At 34.1% G+C, this 20,170-nt stretch overlaps 1 protein-coding gene across 1 annotated transcript in view; it reads right to left on the reverse strand.

The window, feature by feature from the left end:
* Nucleotides 1-845: 845 nt before the first annotated feature.
* The window catches only part of LOC139500114 (neuroligin-2-like), a 31,783-nt gene continuing 12,458 nt past the window's right edge, over nucleotides 846-20,170 (reverse strand). The window contains exons 5-11 of the mRNA XM_071288855.1: nucleotides 15,601-15,812; nucleotides 14,303-14,441; nucleotides 13,223-13,312; nucleotides 4,435-4,493; nucleotides 2,702-2,840; nucleotides 1,686-1,821; nucleotides 846-1,152 (exon numbers count right to left, since the gene is read on the reverse strand). Coding sequence (XP_071144956.1) covers nucleotides 954-1,152; nucleotides 1,686-1,821; nucleotides 2,702-2,840; nucleotides 4,435-4,493; nucleotides 13,223-13,312; nucleotides 14,303-14,441; nucleotides 15,601-15,812 — 974 coding nt within the window. The 3' untranslated portion in view covers nucleotides 846-953. The remainder of the gene's footprint in view (nucleotides 1,153-1,685; nucleotides 1,822-2,701; nucleotides 2,841-4,434; nucleotides 4,494-13,222; nucleotides 13,313-14,302; nucleotides 14,442-15,600; nucleotides 15,813-20,170) is intronic.

The raw sequence follows: 20,170 nt of genomic DNA on the forward strand, positions 1-20,170 counted from the left end.
TACATTCCTTATGCAATGTAAAATGGACATTATTTCGATATAAATTTTAAATGCGAATACATCATTTCTAAAAAATGCTTTGGAAATATTGAAAAATCGTTTAACGGATAATCATTCTTATAATTTTTTTTTGTCTTAAACTGTTTTACTTAACGGACATTACTTGTGACAAATACTAGTAGGTAGTTTTCGGATATTTACATATGAAGAAAATATCTCCAAATTTTGATACGATGTTCTAGATCATGAATTATCATCTATCGGGATTTACTCGATATATTGGTGCTGTTTATATTTTTTGGCATCAGGAATACCTCATATTTCGTTGGTGGGAAATGAAAAATGGTCCTAACAATCTTGTTTGTTATTAAATATTTGTTTCATAGATGACGACGGATATGTTTCATTTATTCAGACCACAATCCCGTCCACTTTTCCAAGATTGTTAAATCAACGAAATTAAGTGAAAAATACGACGTTGTCCCAAGTGGAGCAGGATTTGCTTACCCTTCCAGGGTACCTGGATCATCCACCGTGGTGTTAGTTTTTCTCGGTTTTTGGTTTCTATGTTGAGTATAGTGTATTGTTATTTGTCTTTTTGTCGGTTTTTTTTGGGGGGGGGGTCTGTTTTCGACTTATGAGTTTGATTCCTCCTTTAGTATCTTCCAGTATTTTTATTAGCCTTTGGTAAGTAGTTGTTTAATCGGGATAGATATCACATCTTCTAAATGTCTTACATTACAACCTGTTAAATCAAATACATAGGACCGAAAATGGGTGAAACAACAAGATAATGACTTTCAAGACTAGTGAGGTATACAGGAAAATACTGAAAGTATGACAAATGTTGGTTAATATTTTTTATTAATTCAGTCGTCTTCTAATAGCAAATGCATATTAATATAAAATTCGTTATGTGTAAAAGACATTGCCTATTTGAATCAGAAATACATTCATCCATGTCTAATGTAATTTCTATTACAATTATAATTATCATAAGCAAACAGGTACTTGTACCAAAAGTCTATTCTTGGTTTCCTGAAATTAAAATTATTTGTCACAATTGTCTTCCCGTCAACATAATCCAGTTTGTTATATGATTTACTAGATGAATTGTAAATTTCCATTTTCATCCCATCTGTGCTGGTAAAGCTGTAAACAAAATCATATGTTTTCATTTAATTTGAAAGCAGATATTTTTTCATTCTTTTCGCGTCTTGTGTTTGTTTTCTCGACTGAATTATATCGCATTTTAGTTATGTTCCTGAACACTTTTGAAAGATGAAAAAGTGGAAAGAATTTTTTTAGATGATACATTGATATTTATTTAGTCGTGTGTGTTTGGTGCAATCCAGTATTCTTATAATTTTCTCTTTGAGCTCTCATTTTCTGTTTCAAGATTGGTCGCTTCAGGAATACGTCATATTTCTTTGGGGGGAAATGAAAAATTGTCCTAGCAATCTTCGTTTTACAATGATTATTACGCTGAACTTCTACAAAAGTTATATGTAACAAACAAAACGAAGAAATAATTTACTAAAGTGTCCTTTATATTTTTTCAGAAAAGAGAAATTAATGCGCTTACATTGCCAAACTATTTCAAATTATCTTGTATGACAATAAATAAAAATACAAATTAAATAAGACAAATTCGCTTTATCTTATTGCGCTCGCATGTGACATACCCTTTTCGAACATATTCACTGATAAGTTGCATCGTGTCCCTAGAGACTCTTGCATCACGTGGTGTATACGAGAAGTTCGGGTGTCCAATTGTAGGCACTCCAAATACATAAAACAAATCCCATCCATGCTGTACTCCTTGTGATGAATAAAAATGTTAACAAATGATTATTATAGAATTATTTGAATTGATAAAGAGACACACACTATGTTAATATCAGTATCATGATGTCATAACATTTTAACAGTTACTCGCGACACAAAACTTTTTCAGATATAAAATTTAGAGTTGTTTTAATTCGATTCAAATTTGTGATCATTTATATTATTGTTTATATTTTTCTACCAAAATGACTGATTTATTTCAAGGAAGGCTTATTATACCTTATTATAACTGGAATCAAACTACATTATGAAACTAGACTAAAATATTTTATAAGTAAGAACCAAGTTAGATCTCTGTATTTTCTGATTCTAAACTTCACCCAACAACTGTTTTGTATGCTGATATATAATTTCTATCAAGTCATGACAAAAGGGGGCGAAAGATACCAGAGGGACAGTCAAACTCATAAATCGAAAATAAACTGACAACGTCATGGCTAAAAATGAAAAAGACAATAGTACCCATGACACAACATAGAAAACTTAAAGAATAAGCAACACGAACCCCACCAAAAACTAGGGGTGATATCAGGTGCTACGTTGTGTATAATCTGAAAAAAAGTACATTTTTAATTGTATTGGAATTAATCACATTTATTTTGTTCCCAGGGTGTATCAACTTCCTTGTAAGACAATATGTGTGTAGATATGATAAATGTAACCACATAATTGCCAAAACATCCAAATAAAGAGAACGATTGAATACACCATAGATGCTTTATAACGTTATCAGAGTGGCCATCCAGAATAGATGATAATGCATATGATTCTAGTATTTTGTGCGATTTCACTTAAATAAGTCATTTTGTAATATATTCATTTCTATTTCTCAACTAATAACAATATATAATACCTGTCCAGTGTGGTCCTGGTTTATGTTCTGAGATATACTGAAAACTGAGCATGAACACTTTCTTTAATTTTTCCGAAATTCTATCTGCTAGCTTCACCATTGGAGCAAAAAATCCAAGGTCTGCATTCATGTGTAAATACTGAAACAAAATTGTTAAAAATGGGTTAAATTGGAATATAAAATAATAGTATGATAGCCCATGTGATATATTACCACCGAAGTCCGAAATGAATTAGAAACAAGACTTATGCAACTTAAGATTTATAAGAACACACTGAATAATTCAAACATTGCAAATGTATTTCTGTATCTGACATGATTAATTTCTACAAAAAATGTGTGAAGTTATTCAATACATTTTCATTTGAAATTTTTTATTTGCACTATTATATATAAATAGTGACTTCTTGGTGTACTTGTGTTAAATTTTAAAACTTGATTGTAATACTATTGTCTATTTATTATCACGTTAAATAAAGCAGTACCTTTTCTTAATGACACATTTATTATAACAATATTTTTTATTATTTTGTGTTTTTAAATGTAAGAACACGCCTAGATATCCCATTTTACTGCTCTAAATGTAAGAACACGCCTAGATATCCCATGTTCCTGATCTAAATGTAAGAACACGCCTAGATATCCCATTTCCTGCTCTAAATATAAGAACACGCCTAGATATCCCATTCTACTGCTCTAAATGTAAAAACACGCCTAGATATCCCATTTTCCTGCTCTAAATGTAAGAACACGCCTAGATATCCCATTTTCCTGCTCTAAATGTAAGAACACGCCTAGTTATCCCATTTTCCTGCTCTAAATGTAAGAACACGCCTAGATATCCCATTTTCCTGCTCTAAATGTAAGAACACGCCTAGATATCCCATTTTTCTGCTCTAAATGTAAGAACACGCCTAGATATCCCATTTTCTTGCTCTAAATGTAAGAACACGCCTAGATATAACATTTTCCTGCTTTAAATGTAAGAACGCGCCTAGATATAACATTTTCCTGCAGACATAACTTATATATATATCTACAAGCATATGCATCTGAGACATAGTTGGAAATCTTTCAGAATAGAAACATAAGCAATTCGGATTTTTTGTAACTTTCATTCACAGTTAAAATACAAACATTATTGTCTCATTGGGAATCATAGCATGTCTCCATATTTTTCAATTTAATTTTAGAAAGAAGAAACCGAATAAAAGTTTTTATATATTTTCATCAAACAAACCAACACCTTTTCTTTATTAACCTTATTTTCGAGTTATTTTCTAAATCATTATCAGGTGTCCTAGCTGAAATCTATCGAGTACAGGCTACAGGGCACACCTTTGATGTGCATTATCCATATTATAGCACAGTAAGAACAAAGAGAATTTACCCATGTCATGTGTTAAGATTTAATAATGTAATTTGTTAAGAAGATAATTAAGCGAGTACCTTTGCATAAATAAGGGACGAAAGATACCAGATGGACAATCAAACTCATAAATCGAACATAAGCTGACAACGCCATGGCTAAAAATGAGAAAGACACACAAACAAACAATAGTACACATGACACAACATATAAAACTAAAGAATAAGCAACATGAACCCCACCAAAAACTAGGGGTGATATCAGATGCTCCGAAAGGGTACGCAGATCCTGCTCCACATGTGGCACCCGTCATAAACTAGCATTATTAGACTAAAACGTATTGTTTGTAGTGTGTTGTACTTACGTGGGGAAAAGTTGAAATATTGTTCTTTATCCATTCCTTGTTTACTCTCAGAACGTCTTCTACAAATTCGTAGAAGTATGTAATATAAATCATTTGTATTACTCATTTACATATACAACCCTTAATTTTTCACAATCTCTAGTTTGCAATTTTCATATTCTCCTTTCTATGCGAAACATTTTAAATTTCAAATAACTTCACAATTAAATAAATAATCAACAACTGCTCTGTATATATCGTACTATGACGAAATCGAAAAACTGTACCTGAAACTAAAAAGTTCCTACAAGTAACTTTGATTAATAAATTGTTCTCAAATTGATGAGATACAAGTTCATGGGAAAAAGCCGATATATTTTCAAAATTGTTAAAACCTCCAAGAGTAACTACAACAACAATGAAAACCAATTTGACCTGTATTTCAGTGTATTACTAAGTAGTTAATATATTAAATTTAATATCAACGTATTATTATCATAAAAGCCAACTGAACGTATCACATAGAGACAGTTGTACCTATTGTTTAGCAATTTAAGAGCATTATTTTAGAACGGCTACCGTGTTAACAGTAAAAACAAAAGTTATTTCAAAGATGGTATTCAACGAAGGCATGCTCACATAATCTAGCATCCTGGATACTATAAGTGAACACCCGAATGTTTTAGGAATACTCATTAAGTTATCTTTCATTGTATGATTCGTTTGTTATTGCCTCAACCCCTCAAAATAGTCGCATATTGTTGTATACCCCATCCGTTCGTTCTTAATGAGAGGATGCAAATTAATTGAGATCCCAGTTCATAATATTATTGCAATACTCGTATCATGTCATAATTCTTATACGATTTGCATATATAGGAATACGTTTAAATGATTGGTCGAGAGAACTTTCGGTAGTGGCTTTTGACCTCGTTTATTTTTCGATAAACGACGTTGGCCGAACTACTTTTTGTAACCAATGTGAACAAGATTGGCGCCGACAATCCGGATGGATTTTTGTGGTGTCCTTTTTGCGTGGCTCAGTACTTGTACATCCCGCCATTGTGTTATTGTGATTTGGTCATTTTTTGTAATCCTGTCTTTTTCGTAATTGCTTTTGTGTTTTGTCTATATGCCATTTTGTTTTTCTTTGTTGGTCATTATAGTGATTTAGATTATAACACATGGTGCGTTCGGTTGGCGAGTTCCAGACGATCGGAATGCACTGAATCAGCCGGAAGTTTAAGAAAACAAGACAGAACTGTGTTCTGAACGCGTTCCAAGAGTACTGAAAAAATATTAGGCGCAGACATAATTCAAAATGGCGGAGAAGGGAACTGAAAGATAAAGATACAATAATCTTTAGCTTTCAGTGAAATAAAAACTGCAAATTAATAATCTGTTCAATCAAGGATTTGTATAGTACGACTATACAACTCATTGGTCCAATGTATATCAACGTACTTGATCATATATATGCATTAGTTTTAGGGAATTATGCAATAAAACTCCCCTTTCTAAAAGAATAACACTGTATAGTGGACGTCTGATGTCTTTTTCTTGTAATGATAATCGTGACAACTTTGAAGTCAGTCTTTTTTATTTGGACACTAAAAAATGTAATGTTTTGTTCGGAAAGGCCAAAAGATTGAGCTTACGGAAAAGTGAAGCCAGTTGCAATTATGTCTTGCCACTCGAAAATTAAAATTATTTATTATCATTTCTTAAATATTTTTATATTGTTATAAATTGAGTAAAATAAAATACAAGATTAATGCCCGTGTCACACTGTCCCGATTTTTACGCCGATGGCAACACGATTATGGAAATTTTCAAAATCGGGACTGATCGTATCCAGATCGGGCTATTCGTAGTGCAATCTTTAACCATCGTAGAACCATCGGCTACTTTTTCTAGCCTTCGGGGACAACTTCGGGAAGGGTTCTAAATTTTTTAACATGTTAAAAAATCCCCGAAGGTGCGTCCGATGTTGAGGGTTCGTATTGAGTTCGTATCACCATCCTCACCATCGTAATGTCACCGGGAATGCATCTTTGAACATCGTATTGCATTCGTGTTTCCATCGTTTCAATCTGGCAGTTTTGACATTACGATGTCTACACGAATGAATCACGAAGCTACCCGAAGGTCTTATGATGGCAACACGACTTTGTGAAGACCTCGTAATCCCGTCGTGTTGCCATCGAATAAAAGTACGAAGGCGACAAGATGGAACTACGACGGCAATAAATCCAGCAAAATGTAAGTTAATTTTCGCGCTAAAATACATTTAAAGTGCCATGCGCAATATGCACTGGTCAGTCTAATACGACAGTTAAGAAAGGCGTTCACAAAACATGGAGCTCATATCATATGATTCTATGAGAACAAGAAATGCGACAGCGTTGTTTCTATTAATTCAAATGGAACAAGAAGAGCAGCTATTACAGGCTAAGGATTTACTTTTACAAGTAAAATATTATTTTTTGTCAATTTTTCATATCAAGTCACATAATGAAAATCATAAACGCGCCTCGTACACCAACACTACAGGTACACGTACATGTATATAGGGAAACCAACTTTTTCTTCATTATTCTGATTTTTTATGTATCGTCTGAGTTGTTGTCACACGAATGTTTACTCCATAACCATAATTTTGTTTTCTATATGTCATATTTTGCCGCATTTGTTGCTCTCCGCACATCCTTCCTTTTGTCTATATTATTATGATATTCTCCTGGAAAGAACTCTTTTTGAATAAAAGGGATCAACGAACCCATTGCAGTTTCTTTTACCTTACCTTTAAGATAGATTATCTAGAATAGTGCACACATTTTACTGTTCAAGTGAACAATATCATATATATTCAATATTGATCAAACAATTTAAAATGCTTGAAGCCTTCGGCATATAATTTAAATGCATCGTTAGCTGTACACGACGTCTTTTAGACATCGTATGGCCATCGCGCCATCATCGTAATCCATCGTGTAGCCTTCGTGATCCATCGTGTAGGCTTCGGCTGAGATATGAAGCTTAAATACCCGTCTTCGGTTAACCTTCGTATGTCCATCTTTTGCTATCGTATATAATTTCGGCACCATCGTATAGACTTCGTTATGCATCGTACTTGCTTCGGTCACTTTTTGGTATTTTAACGAGATCGGGAATAACTTCGTACGAACTTACAATTTTCGCATTCGGGTGTCCATCGTATATAAAAATCGGGACAGTGTGATGCGGGCATAAACGAAAACAATAAGAAACGCAATCTATAATGCCGACTTGTTCACTTCATTTTATATATATAGCAAATTTACAGATCTAACATTGTTGGGTTGATGTTTAGACGAGTTGTATATATATATATATATTTTTGTTACTTGTCTCTTGACAAAGTTGTATATATATATATATTTTTGTTACTTGTCTGTATATCAGTACCGTTGTGCAAATCTTTAGACTGATATAATTTTTTCCTTATCTGCATAGTATCGCCTATTCTAGACGATCCGGTACATAGTAAATTTGCTGGTTGGTCGTTTTTATAGACTTTTATATTATTTTTCCTCTGAATGACCTGTATCATGTTACTCACATAATCCCAGTAAATTTAAGTTTTTAGCTCCTATATCATGAACATCAATGATTATTTTAAACAACTTAGAGCTATAAAACAAAAACAAATTAGAACTGAACACCATTTATCTAATTTGATAAACTACGAGTATAATGAAAGTATTCCTAACGGACTACAAATCAAGATCAAGCCACAAGCACCTGGCTCTTTATCCAATACATTACTTCGCAGATGGGACCAAACCCTCTTTCATTGCTCAAAGCGGTTAGTGGTCCTCCTCAAACAACACTGCGAAGGACATCTCAAAACTCTCACTGGCGACTTTAACACCCTTTTGAATAGCTGCAAAAGAGATCTAACATCTGACAATTGTGATGCTATCAACACTCGCCTCAAGGACTTAACTACTATACAATCCAACAATTTAAGTGAAAAACAAAAACGAAAATTCCGCAGGGATGGCATGGAATACATCCACCCTTCCTTACCATCAGAGAGAAAGACTAAACGAATTAGACGCTTTAAACGTAGACCTCAAAAGACTGATTCACCCTCCAACATCGTGGTCAATCTGTCTCAACACCATTTAACGGAATCGGAAACATCTCTTCTCTCTAGAGGCCTTAATTTCTGTCCTCTACCTGCTCCTGTCAATGACACCAAATTGTCGGAAGACCTTGACAATTTTGCTAGAAGTCTACGTATTAAGGAATATTTCGCGTCGAAGGAGGATAACATAATAAGCTCGGATAGGGACTCAGAAATTTCAGAAGACGAGAACAACTACAAATTTATTAAAAAGAGCTCTTGGATCCCTAAACCGAGCAAAAATGCTACCCTGGAATCATTTATTGATAACTTTAAGTCGGACATTATTAGAAATACTAAAAATAACAATAAACCTTTTGACAATCTTACCAATGAAGAACGGACTGCACTAAAAAAACTTACGATCTAACAACAATATCGTCATTAAACCTGCAGACAAAGGCAGTGCAGTGGTTGTCATGGATAAATCTGCCTATATTCAAGAGGCTGAACGACAACTTGGCGATGCAAGGTTCTACCAAAAACTAGACTCTGATCCTACAACATCTTTTAGCAGAGAAATTACTGATAGTTTGGTAGAAATGCATGACGATGGTTTCATCGATGACAAAACTCTTGAATATTTGAAACCAGAAAATCCAAAACCGGGCAGATTTGATCTTTTACCTAAAATTCATAAGGCCAATAACCCAGGAAGACCTATAGTTTCAGCGAACGGTCATCCAACAGAAAAAATATCGGAATTTGTTGACTTCCATCTTCGTCAACATGTTGAAGACTTACCATCTCACATCAAAGATACAACCGATTATCTAAGAAAAATGCAGGCCTTAAATCCACTCCCCTCCGACACGACTCTTGTTTCCATGGATGTCACCTCCCTCTACACTAATATTCCACATGCAGATGGCATCGATGCATGTAAAGAAGTTTGGGATTCCAGACCAGTGAAATATCCACCTACCGAATGCCTGGTCAAAATGCTCACGCTGGTACTTAAGAAAAACAACTTCACTTTTGATGGAGATCATTATTTGCAAGTAAATGGAACTGCCATGGGCACCAAAATGGCTCCGTCATATGCCAACATATTTATGGGCAAATTAGAGAAACAACTCCTTGAAACTTCCATCGAAAAACCGCTTTCCTGGTTTAGATTTATAGATGATGTGGATATGAAATGGAATAAAAGCGACGAGGATTTAGATACTTTTATCACTCATGCCAACAACATACATCCTAGTATCAAATTTACTCATGAGAAGTCTAAATCCAAAATCGCCTTCCTCGATACTTCAAGTTCGCTCACAGAGGGCATCATATATACAGATTTATATTCTAAACCCACTGACACTCATCAATATTTGTCCCCTAAAAGTTGCCATCCTGCTCATCTTACCAAGAGTATTCCATACAGTCAGGCACTTAGAGTCAAGCGAATATGTTCCAACACAGAAACAACTAAAAGACAACTACGTCAACTTGAAACTCGCTTGAAGAAAAGGGGCTACAAACACAGAAATATCAAAAAAAGCTTTCAGAAAGCGGAATCAATTCCCAGGAGTGAACTATTGGAATACAAAGTTAAAAAGAAAAATAAAAGGACTCCATGTGTTCTTACTTACCACCCATCTCTCAAAAACAGCTTTGGTGTCATTCGTGAGCATTGGAAATCAGTTGAAAAGAATTCCAAACTATCCAAGATTTTTCCCGAGCCTCCAATGATAGCTTTTAGGCAACCTAGTAGTCTGCGGAACCTGCTGGTGCGGGCTGAAGTGTCTGATAATAGAAGTACTTCTGGAGAATGTCGTTCGTGTGAAGAAAAACGCTGCAAATGCTGCCTACAGATGCAGCATTCATCAACATTTCACAGTAAGGCAACCGAAAACAACTATAAGATATTTTGCAATGTTACCTGCAAAAGTATGAATGTTGTTTACATACTAGAATGTTCGGTTTGTGGCCTCCAATATGTTGGTGAGTCAAAGCAGCCTTTCCACAAACGCCTCAATGGCCATAGGAGTGATATCTCTAAGAAGCCACTTCTCCCAGTTTCTCAGCACTTCAGACAGTCGGGTCACAAACCTGATGACTTTAACCGCATGAAAATTCTAGTGATTGAACAGAATATTCACTGGAGTGATGCCCAGCGACAGGTTCGGGAAAGCTTTTGGATAAAGGAACTTAATGTACATCATCCAAACGGCATCAATAAGAAATACTAGCGTTTTTGTTTTTTCACTCATTTTTATTGTTAATATACACAGTCACGTATATTGATTTATAGTGTTTTGTTTATATTATGATATTCAGGCTTTTGGATTAAAAATCAATCGACCAAAACTTACCTGTATTATTACTGATCTATTTTTACACCTTATACATTATGTATCAGTATTGTTAAAACTTGTGACACTTGAAGAAGGCCATTTGTTGAGCCGAAATATTTGTCAGCACGATTTAATAACAACATTTTCGTATTATAACATCTTATATCAGTACCGTTGTGCAAATCTTTAGACTGATATAATTTTTTCCTTATCTGCATAGTATCGCCTATTCTAGACGATCCGGTACATAGTAAATTTGCTGGTTGGTCGTTTTTATAGACTTTTATATATATATATATATATGCCTGCTGGTATATATATATATATACATCTGTTGTAGGGTTGTCACTGACTCAGACGTACTTATAAATATAATTATTTTCTGTGACTGTATCTTACATTAATTTGTAGGATCCTTTACTATAGATAATTTAGCTGATCTGTAACAATAACATATTCATGCCTTATATATCATGTACTGCAGTACGCCGCTAGATTAAAACTGACGTGGAAAGGTAACACACGGCCAGCGAAAGCTCTTTTTTTAAGAGCCCAGGTGGTCGTGTGGTCTAGCGGGACGGCTGCAGTGCAGGCGATTTGGTGTCACGATATCACAGTAGCATGGGTTCGAATCCCGGCGAGGGAAGAACCAAAAATTTGCGAAAGCAAATTTACAGATCTAACATTGTTGGGTTGATGTTTAGACGAGTTGTATATATATATATATATATATATATATATATATATATATATATATGTATATATATATATATATATATATACCAGCAGGCAGAGTTTGTTATGATCCGAGTTTTCGATATGCCGAGTTTGTTCCTTTAGGCCAAGTTTACCAGCAGTGAGATACATCCGGTTCCAATTCGTTCGATTGACGTCTGGATTAAGAACAGACGGGACCTGTTCAGAACACGCCAACCGAGCGCAACCACAATGTTGACTGCTGTATCCCTACAACACTGACAATGCCAACTGATGTACCCCTATGTTTGACGTATTTACCTGTTGTGTCTGTTTGTTTTGTTAACATATTGTTGTCATTGTAGTAGAAATTTATGCGACTGCCATGCAAGTGACAGGTTTAGCTAGCTATTTAACCAGGTTTATGGACTAGTATATATTTGTTTAGGGGCCAGCTGAAGGACGCCTCCGGGTGTGGGAATTGCTCGCTACATTGAAGACCTGTTGGTGACCCTCTGCTGTTGTTTTTTATTTGGTCGGGTTGTTGTCTCTTTGACACATTCCCCATTTCCATTCTCCATTTTATTAGTCCACAATTTTCTACATAAGAAAATGCCTGTATCAAGACAGGACTATAATTTTCCGTTTTGAATTTCCTTGCAGTTCGTTAATTTTGTTATTTTACTTTTCAAATTCAGGTTTAATCTTGCATTTGATCCATGATACCTCTTTCCAAACTGTTAAGTTTATCAGCAATCAAATCACTTTAAAGTTACTGTTAAATTACCTACTCTGTGAAAAATACGAGTGAGACATCGATACTAAAATTATCCTAAAGTCTATTTGAGTATGTAAAATCAAAGTCTCTTTACTTTAGCACCGTACAAAACAATTTTCTTCTCTGCTGTTTACACTCCCCAATCTAGATTTTAAAGGGACACTAGCTGTCAATTCTCATATTCGACTTATAACATACTAAAACATATATGCACATAAAAAAGTCTAAAATAACTAATTTACGATGCATAAACTCGCAATTATTTATCAGCATTTCGTGTTAATTCTAAGTTAGACTCCATCTAATTCTTAACCATCGAGGTGACCGTCCGTAGACAACCCGATATAATTATAAACATAAATAGAAATAGCAAGCGAAGTTGTGCAATTGTTTTATTTTAGTTTATTATAGGTTGAATCAAAATGTTAAGAATCGTTTATACCTGTATAAGAGTGAGTTTTTGTAGATTAAATCAGTCAACCAAATTGTTTACTCTTGTTTCACTTTCAATGTTTACATTCTTTTCCTTTTACTATCTGATCACGTCTAGCTCAGGTGTAACCCAAAGTTGCTCAGATGTTCAACTGAAGTTAACATTTATACGGATCTAATAAAGGGATGATTTCAGTTTCCTAATTGTAAATTTTAAATTTCTGTGTTGCAAAATTCCAGCCTGAGGGTACCGGAATATGAAGTATAATATTATATCTCCCAGTTGATACGATATTACAGAGCTATGAATTCAACATTTGCATTCTTTAATAAAGGGTTGCTCCTAAAAACAAACTGATTGAATCATGGGTTCAGGTAAAGTTGCAGCTTGTATATCAAATGTGTCCTTCCTTAGGGAAACGCAATTTATACTTTTCTTACCTTCAAATTTTCGTTTTCTGTCAGGAAACAAATCTTTGTTTTCGGCGATAAAACCATCAATTGTTTTATATTTATAAAAATGCTCGATTTCTGAAATAAACAAGTAAAATGCCAACACGTGCAACTGATACTTTTTGACCTGCACATTTATTTCAAAAAACATTTTTATTTCAATAGTCAGTCAGAATACCAGTATGCTTGGAGAGACAAATAAACCTGGTTACAATGTATAGTGGGATACCACATCAACAGCTTTGTAAAAGAAGTCTAGTTCCATATAAATATTTAAAAAAAAGAAGATGTGGTATGATTGCCAATGAGACAACTCTCCACAAGAGACCAAAATAACACAGAAATTAACAACTATAGGTCACCGTACGGCCTTTGTTTTTCTTTGGTTAGATGTGAATTGCGTCTTGATCATAATAATTATAATATGCATGGCATTAAATGTGGAGCATGAAAGAAAATGTATACGTAAACTTGTTTCACGTAACTTGTTTTAAATTAGATGCGCAGTAGATTTGAGGAGAGGACACAATTAAAATAAGAAAAGCATTTGTAAAAGTTTATTTCATCAATGTTTTTTAAAAGTGTACGTAAAATCAATTAAGATGTGTTTTACTACGAATCATACATGGAAATATCTCTGACATTAACATATCAGTGAATCTGAAATGTGTGTCCCTGAACCTAAGTCTACCCTCTTAGCGTCAATAAAACATACACGTCAATACTTCGTCGCAGTTATGTCTAATTTAGCGTCAATGAAACATCCTACACGTCAAAAATAAATAATCATTTTATATCATTCATATATGATTTGCATATAAGGGAATACGTTGATATTTGTTTGTGAGTGAATTGGTCGAGTTTATACACCAATAAATTCCTTTAAAAAGGCGTTTAATTCTATAATACTTTAGCGGAGTTGAAATAACTTACACCTAGTTACTAAGTCATATATATAAAAAAAAAATATATTTGTAATTGTAATTTTTAATAAACTCATCATAGATACTACGTCATATTTTTATCTAGTCAATATTCACATAATGCAATTAATTAATTACTTCTCACCTGGTGGATTGGCTTGAAGACCTTCGTCGCGTGCCGTTAAAAACAAAACTGAATGTGCATGAAACTGGCCACACGTAAACAGTTTGTCTGGACTATCAGTAATGAAATCGCCATCAATAACACTTGCAAAAACAGGATCCTTCAGTGATGAATAAAATGATTAAAATCATCATGCAATGCTCATAATAGAAATAAGAAAAAAATGACATGATTGCCAATCAGACAAATAACCACCAGAGACCAAATAACGCGACTGTAAGCAACTAAAGGTTACCGTACGGCCTTCAACATTAAGCAAACCCCTTGCCGAATAATAAGCTATTAAACGACCCGAAGTGACAAAATATAAAACGGTTTAATACGGATTGATAATTTAGTCGTAGATGCATGATTTTTTATTAGTTGTAAGTGGCTTTGAATTAACTGTCAGATAACTGCGAGTACTCTCAGATATGTTCCTAGTGTCTTTCTGTTGTCTGGATATACAAGTACCCGGCCACGTCCACTTGTATTTGTGTCCATCTGATGAGTTAAGCCTTTTTCAACTGATTGTTTTAGTTCGTTCTTATGTTGTACTGTTATACCACAGGCCCAGGTTAGGGGGAGGGTTGAGATCCCGCTAACATGTTTAACCCCGCCACATTATGTATATGTATGTGCCTGTCCCGTAACTCAGTGGTTGACGTTTGTTTATGTGTTACATATTTGTTTTTCGTTCATTTTTTGTACATAAATAAGGCCGTTGGTTTTCTCGTTTAGATTGTTTTACATTGCCATTTCGGGGCCTTTTATAGCTGACTATGCGGTATGGACTTTGCAAATTGTTGAAGGCCGTACGGTGACCTACATGTATAGTTGTTAATTTCTGTGTCATTTTGGTCTCTTGTGGACAGTTGTCTAATTTGCAATCATACCACATCTTCTTTTTTATATTAAGTCTGTAAAGGATAATTTTTTTTATATAATTAAGAATAGAAACGGCGTATGTTTGTCCTCTCGAGATGCTAGTCGTATCACTTTTGTTTTTAAGGTACCTGTTGTTTTCTAAATTTTCCTTCTAAGATCTTTATTTATAAAGGATACTATTGACCTTATATATATACATATTATTTCATTGATCCAAACTTTTAAAACTTTTTCATGCAGTAAATTCCTTTTCAATTTTAAACACAAAACCTTTTTTTAACCGAATGAAATTATGTTGTGACAATCACTGAGACCTGGTTAAAATTACAATAATTTTAACAAAAATTTGCTTTCTTTGTCAGAATATCAAAATGATTCTTTATTACATTTACCTGATGAGGTAATAACGATGAGAAGAAATCAGTAATTGGAGAGCCTCCAACTAATTTTCTTATCTTTGCTTTAAGCGCCTCACTTGGGACTAAACTGGTTCCTCGTCTACATTCTTTTGGAATAACCAACGTGTTACCGGACCTTACACATTTTGACATAAACCAGTTTGCAAGTGGGGAGCCACTATGAATAATGGCATTTCTAAACAAACCTGGCAAAAAAGAGGGGAAAGAATGAAACTGTTTATATCTGCACTGCATAATGAACTTTTAAAACAGGTCATAATTGTCAGTTCATTTTTGTAAGTCTACATAATTACAAAAATATTTTATTCGTTCAGTCTGCGATTTCAAGTTTTGGTCAAGACTGATGTTTGTCGTGTGTTTCTGTATATAACATTTGTTTTTCGTTTATTGTTTTGTACATAAATCAGGCCATTTAAGTTTCTGAATTGAATTATTTTAAGTTTTTTATATCGGGACTTTTTATAGCCTACCATTCAATATTGGATTTTGCTCATTGCTGCAGGCTGGTACAGGATTGGGGAAATGTTCGTAAATGTCGCCAACGTCGCCAACATTCTGAACAGTACCCGGTTCGCCAACGTCACCAACGTCGCCAACATTTTGAACAGTACCCCTGTTCGCCAACGTCGCCAACATTCTAACCTGTTCACCAATTCGTCGCCAACATTCTAACCAGTAACCCTGTTCGCCAACGTCGCCAACGTCGCCAACATTCTAACCAGAACCCCTGTTCGCCAACGTCGCCAACATTCTAACCAGTACCCCTGTTCGCCAACGTCGCCAACATTCTAACCAGTACCCCTGTTCGCCAACGTCGCCAACATTCTAACCAGAACCCCTGTTCGCCAACGTCGCCATTGTCGCCAACATTTTAACCAGTACCCCTGTTCGCCAACGTCGCCAACGTCGCCAACATTCTTACCAGTATCCCTGTTCGCCAACGTCGCCAACGTCGCCAACATTCTAACCAGTACCCCTGTTCGCCAACGTCGCCAACGTCGCCAACATTCTAACCAGAACCCCTGTTCGCCAACGTCGCCAACGTTTTAACCAGTACCCCTGTTCGCCAACGTCGCCAACATTCTTACCAGTATCCCTGTTCGCCAACGTCGCCAACGTCGCCAACATTCTAACCAGTACCCCTGTTCGCCAACGTCGCCAACGTCGCCACCATTCTAACCAGTACCCCTGTTCGCCAACGTCGCCAACATTCTAACCAGAACCCCTGTTCGCCAACGTCGCCAACATTTTAACCAGTACCCCTGTTCGCCAACATTCTTACCAGTATCCCTGTTCGCCAACGTCGCCAACGTCGCCAACATTCTAACCAGTACCCCTGTTCGCCAACGTCGCCAACTTCGTCAACATTCTAACCAGTACCCCTGTTCGGCAACGTCTCTAACATTCTGAACAGTACTCCTGTTTGCCAACATTCTAACCCATACCCCTGTCGCCAACATTCTTAACAGTACCCCTGTAACAGGGGTATTGGTATTAAAACCTTTAATCAAGTTGAACAATTGCAACCTATCCAGAAACTAAATAGTGCTACATTTTTTATAATTAAATAGCTATAGCCCATAAATAGTTTCCAAAAAGGAATACAAAAATCTTCAAAAAAGACTTACCAGCCTGCTAACAGCCATTTAAACATCATTATAAAATGTAACAAGTGCTTTTAAAATAAAAAGCAGTAACTCAACAGTGAAAATCAGGTCAATGACATGTACATATGACAGACATTTAAAACTTTGTAGCATGCAATTCTTTAACTTTAAAATAACTATAGGCTCTAAAGAGCCTGTGTTGTTGACCTTAGTCTAAGTGCATATTCTACAGAGGACACATACTCTCCAACATTGCTCTTGTCAGATTATCTCAATTCATTACAGTTAATAACTAAATAATAGACAAAATTGCATTTTACACTGTGTTATTTTTTTTACCATGTCTGCCATCTTCATTGGCGGGCGGACAGGGTCAGAGTACATATTTTACAAAAAAAATACATACTCCAATTATTATTGTAGCCATGTCTGGTAAAATTTTACCTACAAGTTTCAGATTATATTTTTGTTAAAGTAAACCATGTAAATAGACAATTTTAAATGAACATTGTATAAATTCAATTTATATTCAACTAAAGATTTCTTGCTGTTGTGCAATACACTGTGCTGTTGCGCAATACTAAGTATGCTGTTGGGCAATACTTAGTATGCTGTTGGGCAATACTTAGTAAATCTTTTGTCAGTTTGACACATTCCCCATTTCCTTTCTCAATTTTATTCAATAACTTCTCAATGTTTCATCAAAAATTTATAAAAAAAACTAAAGGGAGGTTATCTTAATAAATAAAAATAAGTCATCAAATCTTAATAAAAACTGCTTTAAGCACTTTAAGGATATTGTCCAAACTCGGAAACGTAAAATCTTCAATTTATAAAAACCAAAAGAAAGCTTACAACAATATAGATATAAACAATTTAAATTGACATTTTTAAGTTACTGTCCGAAAACTGGAAAATCCCCCTTTTTGTATAGAATTAAACCCCATAAATCAAAAAAGGTATAGTATAAAATTTATAAAAATCAAAAGGAAGCTCATGTAAATAGAATTTAACAATTCACCACAGTTTCTTGCAAGTTGGTGAAATTATTTTTAAGGTTATTGTCTGTAAACTGGAGAATCTCCCCTTTTTTAATAAATAAAAGTAGGAAACGGTAAATCCAGTATATCATTATAAAAAAGAAAAGCAACTCACGTCAATAGATATAAACAATTTACCAAAGTTTTATGCATATTAGTTAAAGCGTTTTTCAGTTAATGTCCAACATGTTAAAAACGAACGAACACACAGACGGACAAACTTTCAATGATAAACCATAATACGTCAGTCAGGAGTATTACTTGTACAAGTTATTTTTAATTACTTGCAGAAGTAATATTAATTTAAATATATTTTTAAAATAATATTGGCTGAGTTATGTCCCTTAAACATTCAGATTTTTTTACTTTTGAAAGTAAAAAAGTCATCCTATCTTCTTTTATTAAATTTTTATAATTTCTTTGCTGTAATAGAATTTTAAACTATCTGCCCTTTGCAGATGTCTTTACTAATCATTTAAGTGTAATTTAATAGACAATGAAAATCTCATTTGTCTGTTATCTTCAGAACACTGCTCATTTACATGCTCCCAAGGAGCAATTTTTGAAGGCCTTGTGCAATTACTTAAGGTGGCTCATGGGTACAAAAATTTTAGCAAAAAATTAAACCTTTATTTTTTTCATTACAAATTTTATTTATTACACTATTAGTTGTTACTTTATGATATGGTACAAAAACCAACCCAAAAAAATTATTTGGTTTGGCCCCAGATGACTTTAAAAATTGAAAAAGCTCCAAATTATCTCCCTTTGGTGCAAAAATGCCATTTTTTGGCCTTAAATTTGAACTATCTTTTTTAACTCATCGGTGACCTATATTTTTTATTATTGTTTTCAAATAAGCTGTACATAAACTAAATAATTGTTAAATTTAAGCGATTTCTTATATTAGGTTATTTTTTTATTTCGATATTTCCTCTTTTTCTCCTACATTTGTATTAGTTCAACAGAAAAAAAGGACATTAACAAAAATGTATGCTTCTTCTAGAGGCAGATTTTAGCTTAAATGAACGGTGACCCCATTTTTTTATTTCATTTTTCAGTATATGATAAAGTTCATTTATGAAAAAATATAGCGAAATCCTATACTGTGGATTCATTTATTTTCGTGGGTATCAATTTTCGTGGATTGCTGAAAACTTGCATATTCGTGGATATTTGATTTCGTGGTTTTGTAGATCTCTATATATAAAGCCTATTGAAAATAGGATATTCGTTGAACATTTGAATTCGTGGTTCACCTGTACCCACGAAACCCACGAAAATTGGTATCCAACGAATAATAATGAATCCACAGTATTAGAAAAAAAAATTCATTTATACCCAGGAGCCCCCTTAAGATCTTTGCGCAATCAGTTTCTTTGTTGAACTAATGAGATGAAACATTGAACTCTAATAAAAAAAAAATCAGTAAACCAGGGAAAAATCATGAAAGGCATAAATTTACATCTCAAAACTTAATGACTTTTGTGGGATTGTAAGAAAAATTTACTTATACAAGTAAATTTTTAAGAAAATTAAGGGGAGATTATTCAAAAATTATTTATTTACTTATTTTTTTTACTTCTTCAAGTAAATAAAAATAAATTGTACAAGTAGTACCCCTGACTGTAAACGGGCGTACAACAAACATTCTGTGAGTATTGCATGGCAATGCAAAATCACCTACATTTACAAATTAAAAAAATTCATTGTATTGGAACAAAATTGTAACTTGATTTATAACTTGTCATTGTAAACATTAAAACAAATATTAAGTCAATGTATTTAAGCATGACAAAAAAGTGTTTAAAACTGATTATTTCAGATAATTTTCTAATCCCAACAACCATTACTCTGCACAAAATTATCAGACCAAATAAAAAATTTAAACTTGAA

Source organism: Mytilus edulis, chromosome 1 (genome assembly GCF_963676685.1).
Source record: "Mytilus edulis chromosome 1, xbMytEdul2.2, whole genome shotgun sequence".
Taxonomy (NCBI): Eukaryota; Metazoa; Mollusca; class Bivalvia; order Mytilida; family Mytilidae; genus Mytilus; species Mytilus edulis.